General features: G+C 43.8%; 1 protein-coding gene across 4 annotated transcripts in view; it reads left to right on the forward strand.

The window, feature by feature from the left end:
- Positions 1 to 18,354, forward strand: part of SDK1 (sidekick cell adhesion molecule 1) — a 363,622-nt gene that overhangs the window by 338,143 nt on the left and 7,125 nt on the right. For all 4 annotated transcript variants that reach the window (XM_042863994.1, XM_042863995.1, XM_042863996.1 and 1 more), the window contains 6 exons: positions 13 to 174; positions 952 to 1,077; positions 8,200 to 8,364; positions 10,463 to 10,600; positions 12,572 to 12,692; positions 12,929 to 13,058. In XM_042863994.1, coding sequence (XP_042719928.1) covers positions 13 to 174; positions 952 to 1,077; positions 8,200 to 8,364; positions 10,463 to 10,600; positions 12,572 to 12,692; positions 12,929 to 13,058 — 842 coding nt within the window. The remainder of the gene's footprint in view (positions 1 to 12; positions 175 to 951; positions 1,078 to 8,199; positions 8,365 to 10,462; positions 10,601 to 12,571; positions 12,693 to 12,928; positions 13,059 to 18,354) is intronic.

Consider the following 18,354-nt stretch of genomic DNA (forward strand, 5'->3'; position numbering starts at 1 on the left):
TGGCTATTCCAGGGGTCAGTAAGGTGGTGACTGTGGACATTAAAGGGAACTGGCAACGCTGGCTAAAGGTCCGAGATCTTACCAAGGGCATGACCTATTTATTCAGAGTGCAAGCCCGAACCATTGCCTATGGACCTGAACTGCAAGCCAACGTCACAGCTGGGCCAGCAGAAGGTGAGTGGAACCATAAAAACATGGCAGGAGCTGGATCAGTGATGCAAATGCAGCCCAATGGCAGAGAATAGCACACTCGGTTTAGCATGGGTTTCTAAGACAAGGAGAAGTTGAATCACAGGAGCACAGAGCGTGATTTGGTGGATTTCACATCTGCACATGAAAAATATCTTCCTTTTTCTTTCTAGAAAACTAAAAGACTGATGTGAATAAACATAACAGTGTGAATAAATCATAGTGCAAACTGGCTACCTAGGGAATTCAAAGCTACATCCATTGTGGTTCAGAATTCTGGTTGGTGTGCTATCAAAGGAGTCCAAGCTGGAATGGTTCTGCCTAAACCAGTAGAGATTCCTGGGTGTAAAAACAGGAAGAGTTTACAGTTATTTCTTCCCGACACTTTGGCTTATGCACAGGAAGATGTCTGCAGATTTCCTGACATGCCAAGAGGCTGAATTTCAGCATTCCCTGCTTGGTTCAATGTGTGTACCGAAACAGTTGGTTTTCTTATTTGATCAGTGATAACAGATGCCAGATAATCATAACAACTTAAATTCCCTCCAATTATATCAGTTTTCCCTCTTTCCTTCTTAGCAGACACACTTGTATAATTAGTGCTAGTAAAAAATTAGGCCAGCATCTTATTGAGCTGGTTTATGTTGAATATATGTTGGCCAGTACTCCTGGATTATTTCCTCTATCAGGAGAAGAAATGCAGAATACTAAAGTACATTTCTAGTAACACCCATCATTTGCTGTTGTCATTTAATCCTCCAGGGTCTCCCGGCTCCCCTCAGGAAATTCTAGTGACAAAATCTGCTTCTGGGCTGACGGTACAATGGACTGAGGGGGATTCTGGAGAAAAACCCACAACCGGGTACATTATAGAGGCACGGCCCTCAGGTAAGCCATGGGAATCATGGAGAGCTCGTTGTCCTCAGTTCCCATATTCAGCCCATGCTGAACCCTACCCTGCAGTGGAGATGCTTTTTCTCTTCCCAGTGAGCTACCGGAATTTTGTGATTTATTACATGGGTTATCATATTTTCTCCTGTTTAGGCATAGTCACAGGAAATTACCCTAATTGCTCTAGTTTCCAGTGTGGTACATCACTGGTAAATCATCCAGCTGATGAACCAATACAGTTAATAATTAAAACTCACTTAAATGTTTACAGCATCTTTCACACACAAGGACTTAAATGCTTGCAAACTGCTTTTTGAGGACCAAAAATCTATCGTTCAGCAGCAGAACACAGCAGTTAATCTCTGTTAATAGCCAGGCCAGGACCACAGCAGCGTGCATGCATGGCTACCCTGTTTGTTCTGCAAGGAGGGCATTAGTGGACGAGAGGAGGTTCCTCATCACCACTGTTTCTCTTGGTGCTTTCCCAGAGCTCCTTTGCTTCTGGCAGTTGCGTCTAACTGAAGTTACCCTCTGCTTTATCCACAGTATTTTCCCAGCTGGAGAAGATGGTTTTAAATTGAGGCCTTTGCTCCGGCTTGTTTGCAGCCTCTCCCAGCTTGGTACCCCCTTGCCAATTTTACAAGCATGCACTTTGTGGTAGCCAAGCCATTAACAAATCAGCGAATACTGCCAGACCCCTGTGTAATCTCACTTGATAAATTCCCTCCACTCTGACAGAAGTGCTGATAGCCATTCTCCAAGTACAGTTTTCCAGCCGTTGATGCATCTACCAGATACTTGTTTCATGTAGGCCATGTTTGAATGTCATGATGTCAAAAGCTTTGCCGAAGTCAGGATAGATGATGTCTGTTCTTTCTCCTCTATTGACAAGGTCTGCTACCCTGTCACAGGAGGAAATTAGACATGATTTATACTTGACATACCCATGTTGGTTGCTTGTTCTTTGCTTTTTCACTTTCAGATGCCTGCACGCTGCTTGATTATATATTGATTAAGTTAATGCTTATCTGTTTGATTATATAAAGGATCTGAACTCTCTCTTGTATGTGTCTTGAATGTAAGACTACATTTAAAACCAATGATTATACTTGTATTTAACTGGACCGATAACAAAATCGTTGTGATTGTTGATGAAGCTACAAATTTCCATACTTGCCTTTGGTAGAACTTGTTCTGTAGTGAGGCTGTGTGGGGACCCCAAAATTCTGTCATTTAACATGATCTGTTGTGTTGGTTTTCTTCAAAACAAAGTGAAGGAAAATGTGTACATTCTCAAAGCACTGGAATTTCCCACTGATCTCAGGTGGTTGTTTTTTTTTTTTTTTAGTGAAAGCATGTCACCAAATTCTTTCATTTGCCTTATATCAGCTTTTTGGTCCCTGCTCTGTTTTCCTCATAGGCAGAAAAATGCTCTCTCTCATATTTGAACAGTGTTAGTAAGTTAAACCAAAACTGTTCGCTGAGGTTTGCTTCCCAGCTTACATTTCCCCAAACAGGGTTTTTAGAGTAAGATTGTTTCAGAGGGAAACCTGTACCCCATGTTCACCTTTGTGTGAGCTGCAGTACCGCAAACCCACCTGATGTTCCTGGATTTGTCTCACCTGTGGATGTGCACAAACACTTCACAGTTCCCGTCTAAGGATATAGGATTTGTGGTTCACTCTTTTTGAGCAGGAAGAAAATAGCCCTTCCAAGGCAGGTCTGAGCTGCATTAACCCCGGGTCATTCCAGCTGGCCTCACGCCACTGATCCTGGAAACGCACAGAAGGGGTCTTATACTCCTGCTCTTGCAACCTGACTGTTGAGGCATTTAATTCCTCCTCAGATTATTTTAATCCTATTCATGCTGCTGTAGCAAATGAACTAGCCATTTGTATGCTGGATTCTCACCCTTAGTTCTGGTTGCAGCTGTAGAAAGCGTGAAATGTGATCCAAGAGAGAAGAGGACTAATTGGAGCACTTGCTTATTTCACGCAAGTGGCAGCTTCTTTTCACTGCTGCTTTTCTTCCTCATCTCTGCATGGAAGAGTTTGAAATCTGAATTATGAGCTTAACAAAGGCAGGAGACTAATTCCTCCTGTCAGGGCCGGCCATTCAGAGCCATTTCTGTTTTAATATAATTCTATGAATTTGCTTCTGCATGTTGTTTTGTGTGTGTAGTAGAACATGTATTGGAGCAACCTTTATTTTTCAGTTGTCCAAGAGAAGAGCAATTGACTCTTAATCAAGGAAGGAGAAGATATTCATCCTTTTGAGCTCAAAAAAGGGACATTGAACAGACAGATGAAAAGCTTTTGCTTGTTGCCAATATTTAAATGCAATACCACTACCTTAGTATTTCACATCTCAAGTGTCATCTATTATAGGCCTCATTACCCCAAACGTTAAATGCTGTATCATCTCATTTTCCCTGCTGTAGCTCCCTGCCAAGACTCTTCCATCAGAGTACGAGGGTGGCTTTCTGTCATAAATGGCAAACTCTACCTGCTTTTGTCACTTCCCTTCAAATTTCTTCAGTGCCCTGCTGTGTTTCGCAGGCCTCCAGCTGCCCTGCTGGGTTTAGCAATGGTGGCAGCAGGCAACTGAGATTGTTCATTTCATTTCTCCATTTCTCTCCCAGATTTATGGCAGGTGACCAGGCTGACTGTCTCCTGTGCATTTTGAATATACTTAGACACCAGCATGGAGCAGGCAAACCAATATTTTTTCCAGAGCTATCTGTGCTAGAGGAAGGTATTACAGAAACAGAAGAGTTTTTCTTTTCCTTCAACTCATCTGTCCCTGGAGAAATGGATTCCAGTTTAGCTCCTTTTGCATTACAAGAAATGCAATTAAGCGGCCTGTGTCACTGCCATAGAAAGCACTCCCTAGACATCCACTAGGCTGGCTAAGAAGTGGGTATTAGATCACGTCCTTTGTTTCTACATGCCGAACAGAAGACAGAAATGGCACATCAATGTAAAGGTTCCCAGCACTGCTGATGGAGCGGAGAGGATGAGTTTGCACCTCTTCTCCCAACCACACATCGTCTCCAAGCCTCCTTTCTCCACACTGTGCTTTACTTTTGGGCATTCATCCTATAATTTATACTAAATAATGCTGCCAGGAGTACACATCCACATGGTAGGCTTCATGCACATTTTGGCCTGCTATGGGCATCTCAAGGTGTGGGACAGCCATGCAGGGCTCAGTCTCTGCTCTGTAGCTCAGGAAAGCCTCTGAAGCAGGACTAGACAAAAGGTGTGTCCTGTTGTGCTTGCTCTCTCCCCACCATGCCTTTTGAGTTTTGTTGGTTTGTTTTTCCCAAGTAGTGCATGACTTCGTCCCAGTGGAAGAGAGTTGTAGCTTAATAATAAAGCCAATAATTAACCTCTAGCACTCTGGCTGGCATGAACAGGCTGGATGCACTGCAGATCAGCCACACATCATGAGTTCAGGATGCAAACAGCTCTGGGGAGTGTTTTCTTTTGTTGCCCTGGATGACCTGTTCCATGAAAACAACAGAAGAACTTGTCTTTGGACAAGGGATTGTCCTTCCCATGAACGCTGGTTTTCACTTCCCACACCCCAAGGGCAGATCTCACTTCAGTTTTCTTTCTGGTGTCTTGAGAAATGTTGTTGTTGTTGTTTTCTTCCTTTTCTATTTATTTTTAAACAAATGAGGGAGTGCAGTGTCAAACGTGGACACAAACCAGCAGAAGTCAGTAAATTCAAAGTGAAGGCTGCAGCTGCATTGCCGGCATCTGCCATGGGGCCTTTGATTCTCTTCTGCTCACTAGTAACATGCTGAGGTTGACAGTTAGTCAGCCTTCACTTCCCATTCTTGTCCTTCCCTTAGTTTGCATGATAATCCATCCCTTTGCCTCCGACAAATGCTTCCACATTTTAATTTTGGCCTCCTAGGAGGAACACTACTCGAATTCAGCAAGTCCTTAATTCTCAGCTGCTTCTCCCTTCATAAACCTGCTAATGTGTAATTAGGAGAAAGTTTTACAGCACAGCCCTCCTCTTTCTCCGAGGGGAAAGGCTGGTGCTTAAGACCCACATAACTGACAGCTTTCCATCCCTCCAGCTGCAGCACAGCAGTCATTTGATAGCAGGCAGAGTTATCAGAGCCAGCAGCCCTCATTACTGCATGATAGCTTTATACAGACCCCAATTAACTCCCCATGAAACCAGACTTGCATGTAGCTGCTGTGCCTCACCACAGTGGTCAGCACCTGGCCACGAGGATGCCCAGTCTGCAAATGGGGAAGGTCAGAGATGGCTTTGCCTTCCCTGACATTTGGGTCTACCATGAATTAATACCCAGATAGTATCCCAACCACAGCATGCTCATCCTTCCTCCCAAAACTGAGTGCAAAATGCTGTGTATGGTATACTAATGATTTTCCACCGAACTTAAAGGCCAATCTTCACTACCAAGGTGGCCTTCTAATGAATTCTCTTTCAGCTGAACTTCTGACATTTAGAGCCCACCTGGTTTTAAGGGAGGAGGAAAAGATGGGAGAATGAATTCATAGGTTTGTGTTCAATATTTAATTGCAGAGCTCACTACTGAAACAAAATGTCTTTTTTAGTTTGGATATATCTGATTGCAATCTCTGTCTATAAAGACAGGCCTGAATATTCTGGAGAGAGATTAGATAAATTGAGGCTCTGTAATTAAAAGTTTTGTTGGCCAGAACTGGAGAAGCCACAAACTACCTTGTGAATAACATCTGCTTGGAGCAGCAATGAGAAAGACATCCTTACTGCAAGCTTTACAGAGTGGTTAAATTTCAACTTTCTTGGTCTGTTGGAGATTCTGCACTGTGCACCTTGATAGGTTTGAGAAAATAAGCAAGGAAGTGTATGTGAACAGTTGTGTTTGTTGCAATGAGCGTTGAACATTCATTTTTACTGTTGCTTTTTCTTCCCCCATTTAAGCAGCTTTCATTGTAAACAAATTGCTTTTCTGACAATTCACAAAGGGCTCAAATTCTCTTATTGCTGTTTACAAATGTGTTTATGAAAGCTCAGGCAATTCTAGCAATTATAGCAGTATTTTATAGTCTGAGATGCATCTTCTTAGTATCGGTGGCTGTGACAATCTAACTTGGAAAAAGCATCCCTCGCTCCACCCTTTTCAGATCAGCTAAATCCCAGGCCCCCTTTTTATCACGTTGTGAGTTTACGTGGTAGAAATAATCCAGCCTTCAATTGCCCTGTAAAATAGAAGTCAATATTTTATCTCTTGTTTTATAGTCGTTGTAATATCCAACTAATACGTAACAATGGTACATTATGATAACTTCATTATACTCTGATCGTGGTGGTGAATAATGCATTGGTCTGAATTTTAAGCCTGACAGACGAATTACTTATTTTTATTGTTCTTTAGTGTTTCTCAAATGTAGCTGGAACAATAACATTTCAGCCTGCTTTCTGCATCCACTGAGACTGCCAATCCTCGTGATCAGAAAAGAAGTAGTTTGGGGGTTGTTAGTCATTGTGTGTGCTGCTAGATGTGCAGCACGTTACAAATCACCAAACCAACATTTACTGATGCCAAAGTTAAAACGTTCACATGGAAATGCACCTGCAGTGTTAATCAATCCATCTTTGCTGTTATTCCCTGTTGCACAGAAGTAGGCTAAGGGCCAGATTGTGTTCTGTTACACCAACACAGCTTTGGAATTGCTGCAGTGTCTCCAATTAGTTCACACTTGGGTAAATGCAAAGCAAATGAGAACAGATTCTGGCTTCACACTGCAGCAGCGGAACAAGTTGCTAAGGGTAGTGCTGCTGGCTCCTGTTTTATTGTTACCTTGATAACACCTCAAGCTACAGGAGTCCTGCTGATGCTTGGATCTTGCAGTGCAGAGGACTTTCTTTCAAAGCTCCTGCACTGGAATAGTATCAATGCAGAGGTTATCACAGCCTTCCTATTGCTGTAGGATGTACAGAGAAAAACAGACATTGCCTGAACAGCTTTGATAACTAAAAGTAGAAGTCTGATCAGGTCAAATCCTTAAGAGCTGTGCTGGCTGAGGCTAGCTGAGAGTTTGGCACCATGTGTAGACCGTAACTTCATTTTGTCGGTGGAAGTGCTGGGCACCAATTGTTGCTGATATGCAGTCTGGTTAGATTAATGTTTGATTCCTGCACTCAAAATTATTGACTGGCATCTTTAATTATAGTTGGTTTTGTTCTTACTGGTAGCAGCATCCGTCTAGTTGAAAGTTCTTTCCATTGAAGTCAAGTGAAAGTAAGGTTAAGGGTATGGATCAGGGACTGGAACGGTGCCTAGTCAGGATGTGCATCAGGATAAATGTCAGCATGGCTGCAGAGAGCTGAGATTACCCTACTGAAACGCTCTCATCAGTTATGCAGAAGGCATCGTGTTTCCCGAAACTTTGAAAGCTTTGTAATGCAAACAAAACCTCGTTCCTGCTTAAAAATATATGGCACAGAAATGCAGTGCCTGCTGCCTCGCTCCACGGGCTGTGCCACACTGCAGTCCAGCCCATACAAAGGACACATCTCCATTAATGTTGAGAACCAAGCAGCACTCCAGTAGCACCATTCCACTGGAGAACCAGATCTTGCAAGGCCCACAGTGCTTCTGCCAAAACCTGAATCTGACACTGGTCTGTAAAACTTAGCCTACACACTTGGATAGCGAAGTCACTTTTGCAAAGTGAAAAGCAGACAAAACCTGTGCAATTAGGACTCATTAATGTAGCAGGTTGCTCTGGGCTTACTTGCTCCGTCAGGTAACAGGCATGCAGATGCAGTGACCTCACCCTGGCAGGAGGGACCCAGATGGCTGGCAGCTGTTCCAGCCAGCTTAGGTCACCACAGGTGCTGCTGCAGCTTTTAACAGCCGTGTCTCCCAGCTGGGCTGTTATGACACCCCCATCACGAGTAAATCCTTTTACAGATGAGGTCTTGCAGTGCATTCTGACATTTGTGTATATCGCTAAGCAGCCTTCAGGTAAGCATGTCCACTGCCTGTGGTGGAAGCAACACAATTAACGACAATTATTTTTCACAATCAAAAGGAAATGCCAAGTCACACAGTTAATGCCATCCCTCTCCTCGCTGCTTTCCCAGATGAAGGACTGTGGGACATGTTTGTGAAGGACATTCCTCGCAGCGCTACCTCCTACACCGTCAGCCTGGACAAACTCAAACAGGGTGTGACGTACGAATTTCGGGTGGTGGCTGTCAATGAATTTGGCTACGGAGAGCCAAGTGTTCCCTCTGTGGCAGTATCAGGTAATCGTGTTTGTGTGATAATGCTTTCCAACAGATTTTCTTACTGGAGGTGGAGGAGGAAGAAAAAATAAAACAAAACAAAACCAGCTTCTCATGTTACAATAAAACACCAAGGCCAGCTTGTTTTCACTTGTTTCAGGGCAAAATGTTGTTGAGAATCAAGGCTTGTTATTTTAGTATGCTTTACTCTCAATGGGAAGAATAAGCTTGTGCCATTTTTAAGCTTGGCAAAGAACCTTCTCAGGAAGTTTGAGAGTGTGTTTACACGTAAGATTTCTTGCCTTAAGACTAATTTACAAAGTCTACAATTTGTTTGCTTTTTCTCCTTCCTCCTCTCCAGGTCTGTTGTTTTGTTTACTCTGCTTTCTTCTCTTTTCCCAAGGTTCTGTGATAAGCACTTTCTGTGTTATTTTACATTTAGCTCTCAAGAATGCAGTCTGACAAAACTACTCATTATATCCTCTGTGCTGGCAATTCCAGCACACTGTGATGCCCCCATTCCCATTCAACACGACAGATTGGTGGTGGCACTCATGGACTCTTCCCACCCTTCCCACTCTATTATGATAATTCCCAGTAAAGAGGGCTAAACACGCTTCCAGAGTCCCTTTGAACAAGGCAGCACTCTGATTTCCTGAAGGAACCTTCAGTGACTTGAAAAGAAACTTGCAATTCCACTCGGCTTGCCATGCTTGGACAGCTTTAGTTCAATGGGCTGTTGTGAAGTGGGAGAGAGCTTGCCCTTGTAAACATCTTGCTCAGGTCTCCTCTTACCCTTGCAGAGAGGGCTGTACTCCAGGTTGCTTTTGAGCAACAGGTTTCGTCCTCGCTGCGTCAGCAAAGACGGATGAGGAATAAAAGAACCTGAAAAAATGTCTTTGTGATTCAAAGTTCTGGAGAGTCCTGAGAACCTGGCAGTGCTCCAGTATCTGGAGTGGCTTTTATCTCTTTGCTTCTCGAGTGAAAAGCATAAACACCATTCAGTGGTTACCCAGCAGGCAGGAGCAGTAAATGCTGCTATCGCCATCACGGCTGCATTTGTCCTTACACAATTAACCACTTAGCCTGAGAGCTGTCTATGGATTTCAGTGCGAGTGCTACCCTTGCTTTTCTCCTTCAGGACAAGGGCACAGACAGCCCACTTCAAACACCAAGAGTCAGTGTTTTTCCTATCTGTGGTTTCACAGAGGCTGTAGCACAATGTAAGGGGTCAGTGATCATGTCAGTCTTTCCATTCCCAGAAGACATTATTCCCCTGAAGCCGGACACACAACCCCTTCTGATGCTTTTTATAAATAAACTGCTTGTTTGTAAGTTCTCCACTTGAACTGAACTATTTAATTCACCTCCTTTTGATGCTTCAGTATTCATCTCAAATTGCTGCATGAAAGTAAGAGGTTTCCGTTGAGATTCCCAGCCATAAAAGTATACAGCGTTTTATGCTGCCCACTTCAGCTCGCACAGGGAGGTGTAAATTGCACTGAATCTGCTCAGCCCAGCGTGCCTCGTGCAGTTTGCCTGCAGGACTTTGTTAGCTTGGGTTGACCTCCTAAAAAATAAAGATTGTGGCTGCTTTTCACTGCTGCAGAAATACCCAGTGATCTGGAACAGATTGCCCACATCATCAGGCTTATAGCAGACGTTAGTTTACATCCGTGGTCCGGGATAGTGAGAGGAAAGAGAGTGCCTGGGTTCAGTGGCAGTGAGGATTTGGGTTGGTCTCCTGGCATCAACCACTCCTCATAGGGTACACGATAGGGAAATTACATACAACTGCTCTTTGTGCTCCAGTGGCAGCACTTCTGGTCAAAGCTGAGAGGTGCTGTCGAGGAGAATATCACATCAAAAAACCGATAGTACTTAACTGCTTCAAACCACGACTGGGCAAGAGAACTCTAGGAAAGGGAAGTTTGTATCATTTTTATGCCTCCAGCTGAGGTCAAATGCAGTGAAATGACTTGAGAAAACACAAAATTCAGGCAACTTCTTTGAACGCCTCTTTCCAGAGCAATGTTAGGGGTCTAGCTCACTGTGGGGGAGAAAGGGAAATTCTTCAGGAGCATAAGGAGTCGTTGTTGTTCCTCTTTTGCATTTTCAGCACAAACAGAAGCCCCTTTCTATGAGGAGTGGTGGTTTCTCCTGGTGATGGCTCTCTCAAGTCTGATCCTGATCCTGTTGGTGGTATTTGCTTTGGTCCTGCATGGCCAGAGCAAGAAGTACAAGAACTGCAGCACAGGTAAGATAGCGGCTCTGCACTGTGCACATGCTCTCAAGATCTTCAAGAATTAGAAATGTCTTCCCTTTGAAATCTTGATTTCACCAGCATGTGCTCTCTTAACAGGTATTTTGCTTGGCAGAAGAGTTGGATATTTTTACTGTTTGATTTGGTAGAAATGGCTTTTGCCCATGGCCTTGCTGGGCAAAGAGTGCCTGAGCCTGCGAGATTTTGGAAGTTAACCACAGGCTTGGACAGAACAGCATGTGGAAGGCCCAGGGGCTGTAACAAAAGCCAAGGCGTCTGGGTCAAATTCTTGGCAGAGGACAACAAAAAAATGAATGAGCTGAGACTTCATTTAGCTCAGTTGTCATTCCCTGATAGATGGGGAGAGGGTTCTGCTTTCCGTGTCTGTACCCAATGCAAATATCCTATGGCTGTATGTGTGAGGACTACATCACAGCTCCCTTATATTAAATAGAGTGCCCAGCATCTCGTGTTCATTCCCTAAGCCAAGCTGCAGTTACTGGTCTGGTGCCAAGGAGCTGGGAGGTGCCTTGGTTATCCAGGCCTGTTGAACTTTGGGGCACTGCGAGGATCAAGATGTGAATTTTCCTTTAGTTACAGTTTTTACCATTCCTTTCTGAAAGGGAAGAGGAGCTATCTGCTCTGGAACTGGGAACGTTGAAAAAGTCCCCTTTTTAAGCACCTGGTTCCAGAGCAATGAATATTGTTCTTATCTTTTCTTCACCTTATGTGAAAAAGTTGTTCATCTGTGTGGTTCTTTGGTAGCTATCTCCACCTCCAGCAAGAAATTGCTCTGCTGCTAGAAGGCCTTGCCAAAAAGGCCCGTTAGTGAGTCAGATTGAGTGGATGAGTCTTTATGCTACTCGTTCTAAGGGATTAATGTAATGAAGGAGTCTGGAAAGAGTCTTCCAGACAATATTTAGAAATTCAGTCCCAAAGAGAAGATCTTTTCTTTCTTTATAATTCACTGCTAACAAGCGTTAGAAAATCAGATTTTAGTCCCATGGCATATAAGATGTATGAATACCGTGGCATTTTACCAAGTTAATACTATTACATATTTGTATGCACAGCTCATAGGAAATCACTCATCTTCTTAGTTTTGCTGTGTGTTTGGGGCGCAGACAAGAAAAGACACGTCTGACCTGCACTGTCAGGTATCAGTGTTCACACTGAGTCATAATGTAGCATTGAAATTGAAGTTGAGGATGAAGCACCTGTCTGCTGCAAAGTGGCAATACGCAACTGGTCCTTCTCTGCAGGACACTAGCTGAGCTCACACCTTTGGGATTACAAAGAAGAGCATGGGAGAGAATAAGCTCTTGCTATATTTGATCACAAGAACAAACATATCTTGCTGTATTTTCCCTTGTCCGCCAGTCCCTGTGCTTTTCCCTGCCTTACACTGTTTGTGATTTCTCACACCTATATCTTATTCTCATTACACTTCTGACATCTTTTTTCCCATTTGTTGCCCACTAGTCCTTTCTCTTGCTTTCCTGCCTTTTTTGTTTGTTTGTTTCTTCTTTTTCTGCCTTTCCTAGTTTTACTTTTGCTTTGCTTCAGTCAGACATTCAATGGGATGCATGTCACCTGGTTTAGGACACTTTCAGTGGCCACCTGAAATACTCACCTGGGTTCCATTTGTAGTCAAAAGACAAGAATAAGCACTTGTGGAGCACAGTTCACCTGCATTATTTTAGATACTTACCATTGAATGAAATGCATTCATCCATGACTCCGTCCCTCCCCTACTTTTGCTCCTTCTGCCTGTCTGCACTCCTGATATGCTCCTCTCATCCACTTTGTACTCATTTTTCAGTAACAAAGCTAGAGAGATTTTTAAAAAATAGTGGTATCACAAAACGAAAGGAAAGTTAGCAACTCATTTTTAATCACTCTTAAAGTTGTATCTGGGAGGAAAATGCCCTTGTTTCAGCTGAATCTCTCATTGCCTGGCTCCAGGTAAGACCATCTCCAATGTGGAAGAGTCAGTCACCTTGGATAATGGAGGCTTCACTGCTCTGGAGCTCAATAGCAGACACCTAAACATCAAGAGCACATTCTCAAAGAAAAATGGAACCAGGTAAGAAGCTGGGAACACCACGCTGCTGGAAATGCCTTTTCATTTAGATTCAGGCAGCTATTAAGTAGGCAACAAGGAGACACTGTTGTCTGGTGGATCTAAGGAGGTCTTCACACTAATGCCCAAGTCACTGCTCCAGGCTGTGGTTCTGATTTCTAAGCGTGATTTTATTGTCTCTAATTGCATCATTTCAGAGAAGTGACACTATCCATACACTCACATGTTATGTTTGCCAGGTCTCCTCCTCGCCCAAGCCCAGGGGGGCTGCACTACTCTGATGAGGATATCTGCAACAAGTACAATGGAGCTGTGCTGACCGAGGGCTTGGGACTCAACGAGAAGCCCTTGGAAATGTCAGAGTCAGAGGTAAGGGTTTGCCTTTGCCTTGCTGAGTGTTGCCCAGTCACTGCACACATTCATTCCCAGCACCAAAGACTTTGAAATCCCATTGCCACACCTGCATTGCGCTGTTGCCATTATTTGTCTGCATCGATATTATCACAAGTTTTCACAGTACCTTTTTAGGCACTGCAGCAAACACTGAGATTTGGAAGTATGTTCTTTAGTGATGAGAACTGCTGCCTGCATTATAATGGGAGTAAGTGGGGAATCAGTAACCTGCCAGGGATCTCATAGCAATTACAGTGAAAGCCCAGCATTCAGGTTTCCAAACGCCCCAGTCTACAGGAGCCTTCTGCTTGGGATGCTTTCAGACTCTGTTCTCCAAGGAGGGTGGTTGTATGCCAGCATTACGCATTTGACAGTGCTCTATCTTGTGTCTCACATCTTCTTTAAGAAATAAGTGGTTATGGTCTGTAAAAGCCCAGCAGTGGCCATGGGTGAATAAGCAGACTTCAAGGGACATGCAGACAGGTAAATCTGTCTCTCAAATTGTGTGTTGTCAGCTGAGATCCCGATGAATCTGAGCTGACAGCACAAGAAGCGAGCAGTGGGCCAAACCACTCCAAACCTGACCCTTCCAGCAAGAATAAATCAAGAGCAGCAAGTAGTGAAGGAAGATGACAGTTTTCATCTGTAGCTTTTCTGCACCTGCAGCTACAGCTGCTTTTCCTGGCTACCCAACTCTCACCTCCTGTTAATTACCACGGACAGCCTGCTGCTTTGTGCTGCCCTATCGCCGACCCAGCGTGCCAGCAGCTTCCTTGGCAGAGCTGGAGCTGCTGTCTGCACGATGCACAAGCGCTACCTCCAGATTAAAGCCGTAGTGCTTTGGTCATGTCACTGTAACAACCCAGCATTAAACCTGTCATTAAAACAGTTTGCTGAGCATGATCATGAATTTAGCTCTGGCACCTTCTGACATTAATTTCATTGCCCCATGTGGTATTTCCTGGTAATACGCAAAAGTCTCCTTGCAGGGTGTCATTACTGCCTTCTATGTGCACTGTTTATACGACGTAAAAGAAAGTGTTGTGTCTTTTTTTTTTTTTCCCTCAGGCTGTTATTAATATTATTTATTTACTATGTATTGCAGTCGAGCCTGAAGGTCTCGATTGAGATTCTAGTGTTTTTGTGACTGTGTCTGCATGTGAGAATGGGAACAAAATATGCCTCTTGTTTTTCCTTGGGGCTTAGATATGCAGCCCTTCTGTATAATGTCTTTGATGCTTGCTTATTTTTGTGGGGAGTGCTTTTAGGCATGAAATGTTAATAGGCTCCCGATAGAGGTAGCAAGAGGAGATGCTGCCTTTTGATCAGCCTGAAAATGCTGTTTATGTTGGCTGGTACAGGCAGGAGATGAGGGTACAGGGGCAGAGGTGGGTATAGATGTTTGACCGCTCTGTTTTCAAATATTCCTGTACCTATTAGCTCTTCCTGTTCATCTTTTCTGCTCTCGGTTTCTGTTCTCAAAGGATATCTTAACAGACAAGCTCTGGTTTTCTGAGAATTTCAGAATCTCCACCACTTTTAGCAGGCAAGAATGTTTCCTATTAAGTAAAGAGTTAAAGATATCTTTTCTATATAAGAGCTCTACACATGTTCAGTCCTCTGCAGCAAAGGGGATCCTGATGCTATTTTCCTCTAATACGTATTTGCATGGATCTCAGATTCCACTTACTGTGCTGCACAGAAGGACAGGTAAGGCCAAAAACAGTGCTTTTGCTTCCAACCCATATGTCATCTCTCTGCTTCTTAGTTTTACCCTTGTTGCCTGAAGTGTCAAGATTTTCTGTGGAAAAGAAGGAAGCTCGCTGGCTTCAACTCTCATGGGCTTTACTGAGCACGAAGAAGCCTGAGAGAAACTCTCAGGTTGACTGACTGCATTTGCAACACAGCTGCCTGGGAGCCTTCCTCCTTGCTCCCTCCTGACGAGAAGAGCAAGAGAGGAACGAAGAGGAAATGTAGCAGACCAAGCAGCACTCCAATATTCATAAATCAAATGGTTAACTCACTCCATGTCATGAAAGCCAAGCACCAGCACCATTAATGAGGTTAAAGTAGTTTAATTGGCAGGTGTGGAGCAAGAGAGTGCTGAGAGTGTAATTTCTAAGTGATTAATAATAATAGGCTTTTAGGTAATGAGTCAAGTGGACCAGGCTCTGGACAGACGATCTGAAGAAATTTGGTGCTCACCATTGTAGGGAAATTTGATGATGCATCTGTGATGTCAGCCAGCCAGGGAAGGGCAGCAGGGCAGGGTGTTGTGTATGTTCTTATGCTCACATGTCTTTGTGATACCCCAAAAACTGTTTTCAGGAGGTGATATTCTCATAGATTCTGTGCAGTGTCAGACCCTGCTGGATGCTGGAGGTGCTCTGCTCTGCCAAGCTGCCCGCTACGGCACAACTGATTTTCCCTTTCTCAGCTCTGTGGGAACATACCATAAATTTCCACTTAACACTTATTGAGGAATATGGCTTAACTTGTTTCTGATGTTTTCAAGCAATTTTGACAAGTTGGGCAAGAGCTGCAGACGAGATGTTCATAGGGAGGGTTCCCATGTCCAGCAAAATGACTTGCCTACCAGGTCAAGCCTACCTCTTTTACACATACTTGTTTCATGTCAACCAAGAGAAGCTGCTGCCATCTACATTTTAAGAAATAATCTCAGAAAGCTGTTTCTTATCCATTCACTTAAAATAATAATAATAATTGGAACTATTTTTGAATTTCCCATTGACTCAGCTAGCCAACTCTGATTGCTGTTTTGCCTCTGAACAGCATTTGTGCATTTTGTGCTATCAATATAATGCTTAAATAGCCTCTCATTTTCTGTATTTATTGTTTCATAGGCATCCCCACACTCTGGTTGACAGCCTCTAATGTCACCATACACCAATCACACTTCAGCCTATGGAGGTTTCCAAGGAAACAAAGCCACCATCGCACTGAAGGGCGATGCAGAGTAGGGAAAACTGAAAACAAAGCAAAAAGCCCTGCAGCATTTCTATTTCCTCAGTAGTTTAAAAACACTAGAAAGTAATCCTCTAATATAAGCTGTCTGTACTGTCATGCAAAACATTTATTTTTTGACTCCTTGACTTTCATTGGGGCAGGCAGGGATCTGGGATCATAACTTAGAAAATTTCTTGCTGCTAAGGGCAGGTATCAGTACCTTGTTCAGAGCAGACCTTTGAAGATAGTTTGGAAACGTGGAATAGTTGGTTCTTGCTTATTTTGAAGGAAATACAAAGAAACCACTTTCTATCAAGAACAAAAAACAGGTTATCCTTCCCAGCATCAGTGCTAACGATGGCGAAAGGCTGAAGTTAGATGAGGCTTTTGCAGCTATATAAGTTTCATGAAAGTCCTCTCTCAAAGGCATTGGTCTTATTTACACTGCATTAGTATTCTCTTTCAGTTGGGATAACAGACTAATTAGGGGACAGATTATCAGCAGGTGGCCTAGTTTGAAAATCTTGGACTTTCCGTCTATGGCAAGTCTATTTCAAGTGGCAGCAGCCCATCTAAAAGTGCTCCCAATATTTCTCCTCTTCATTATGTTGACTTCTGGCCGTCTCAAAAGGACTTGGCTTAGGTACAGAAACTGTATTAGTTCTGTGGGTAAGTATATTTTTCCTAGCAGTGGGTAGAAATCAAGTGGCTGCATCACTGTTATTGTACCTATCAAGTAATGTGCTCCTTTCCTGGATACATCTCCCTCTCAGCATTTCTTCTTAGACCTCCTGGCCTTTTAACTGCCTTTATGTCTCTTCCCTGTGTCTGTGGGGCCATCAGGAAGACCAGGAAGGAGCCACAGGAAGCGATTTTTTATTTTTATTTTTACTTATGTGTATAACACTGCAACTCAGCTGACACGATCCATCTCTCCAGCAGAGGCTTGTTTCTCTGGAGCTGGAGGAGAGCATCTGAGGCATTGAGACTGACTTTGGATTGGGGAAGGAGTCGGAAGAGCTGTGGTTGCATTGTGTCGTTGGCGGGGGAGCGCATCCAGGAGTTCATATCTTTAGGTGATGCTCACTGTTGAATGAGCCGCAGCCATCTGCCTCTGCTCAGGATGCAGAGACTTTTCTGCTGGATGCCGACATCATCTCCCAGCTCCCCGAGCACTTTAAGCCTTAATGCTAGCATACAGAGCTGCAGCAACACATAGGCTGGTGCAAGGTACAACATCTTGTTTCTTGATAGGAACAGAGGAAACCAGGTCTGCAGGAAAAGTCTGTTGCCTCTGCAGCAGAGGACCTGAGCTGTAGCCTCTCTCTGTCACGCTGCCACATCCACCATCAGCAGAAGCACTTTTGTTGGAGCCCCTTACAAAATAGACAGGGCTGTGCTGGCAGGATGTTTCCTGCAGCAGTGCCAAGACTCTGGAGCTGCTCTCTGTACCCCTTGGCTGCAAAGTGTTCCAAATCTGGGGATATTCCAGGCACGCTGCAAAAACCACCTGTTCAGGAAGGCCTTTGGAGGGAGCCCAGTGTTGTCTTCCCAAGGTTGGCAGCTGGTGCAAAGGAACGTTTTTCCAGGTGATAGATTTGCTGAGTTCCTTCTGGAATAATTGTTAAATGCTGGTGGGGTTTTGTTGTAATATTAATTACGCATCAAGGCACCTGGAGCTTTGCAGTCTTAAAACAATAGAAAGATCCAAAGCATGGTTAACAGAAGGGGAATTTTGCAAAGCTGTTAGCAAACTGCTTTACTCAGTTTCAGAAAAGTCTGGGAAAAAATTTCTCAGCCCCGTCTATCACTCTCTGTGCTGGAAAACAGGCATGAAATAGTATCGAAGCAGATATCTAAGCAAAGGAGTGGGATGATGGATGCGGTGCCCTTTTCAGATGATGGTTTGGAAGGCATTTGAAGATTGTTCTTCAGAGGCCATTAGAGGAGGAGAGACTAGTTGTGTGGCAGGCAGGATCAAGGAGGGCGTGTGTTTGCTATGTGGTGTCAGACTCAGAATGATACCAACCTTCTGAAACTAACTGCAATCACTAGTGGTTGTGAGTTGTGCTTACCCATCTCTCTCTTGTATGTCATAGGCAGCCACCACTTTGATTTTTAATTGCCTTTTAGGTTGGCTACGCAGGCTATCAGGGGGGAAAAAAAGGAATAAAAGCTTTTGCATGCTCGAATGAGAGATTTCAAGAGAAGGCATGAGATATGGCAGTGACTGAGTAAATGTTTGTGTGCTGTATGGGATGTGGCTGCTATTGGTGGGAATGTCAGTGGGAACAGAAGGGAAATG

The sequence above is a fragment of the Lagopus leucura genome, unplaced genomic scaffold (genome assembly GCF_019238085.1).
Source record: "Lagopus leucura isolate 7727_CA_CO unplaced genomic scaffold, USGS_WTPT01 Super-Scaffold_760, whole genome shotgun sequence".
Taxonomy (NCBI): domain Eukaryota; kingdom Metazoa; phylum Chordata; class Aves; order Galliformes; family Phasianidae; genus Lagopus; species Lagopus leucura.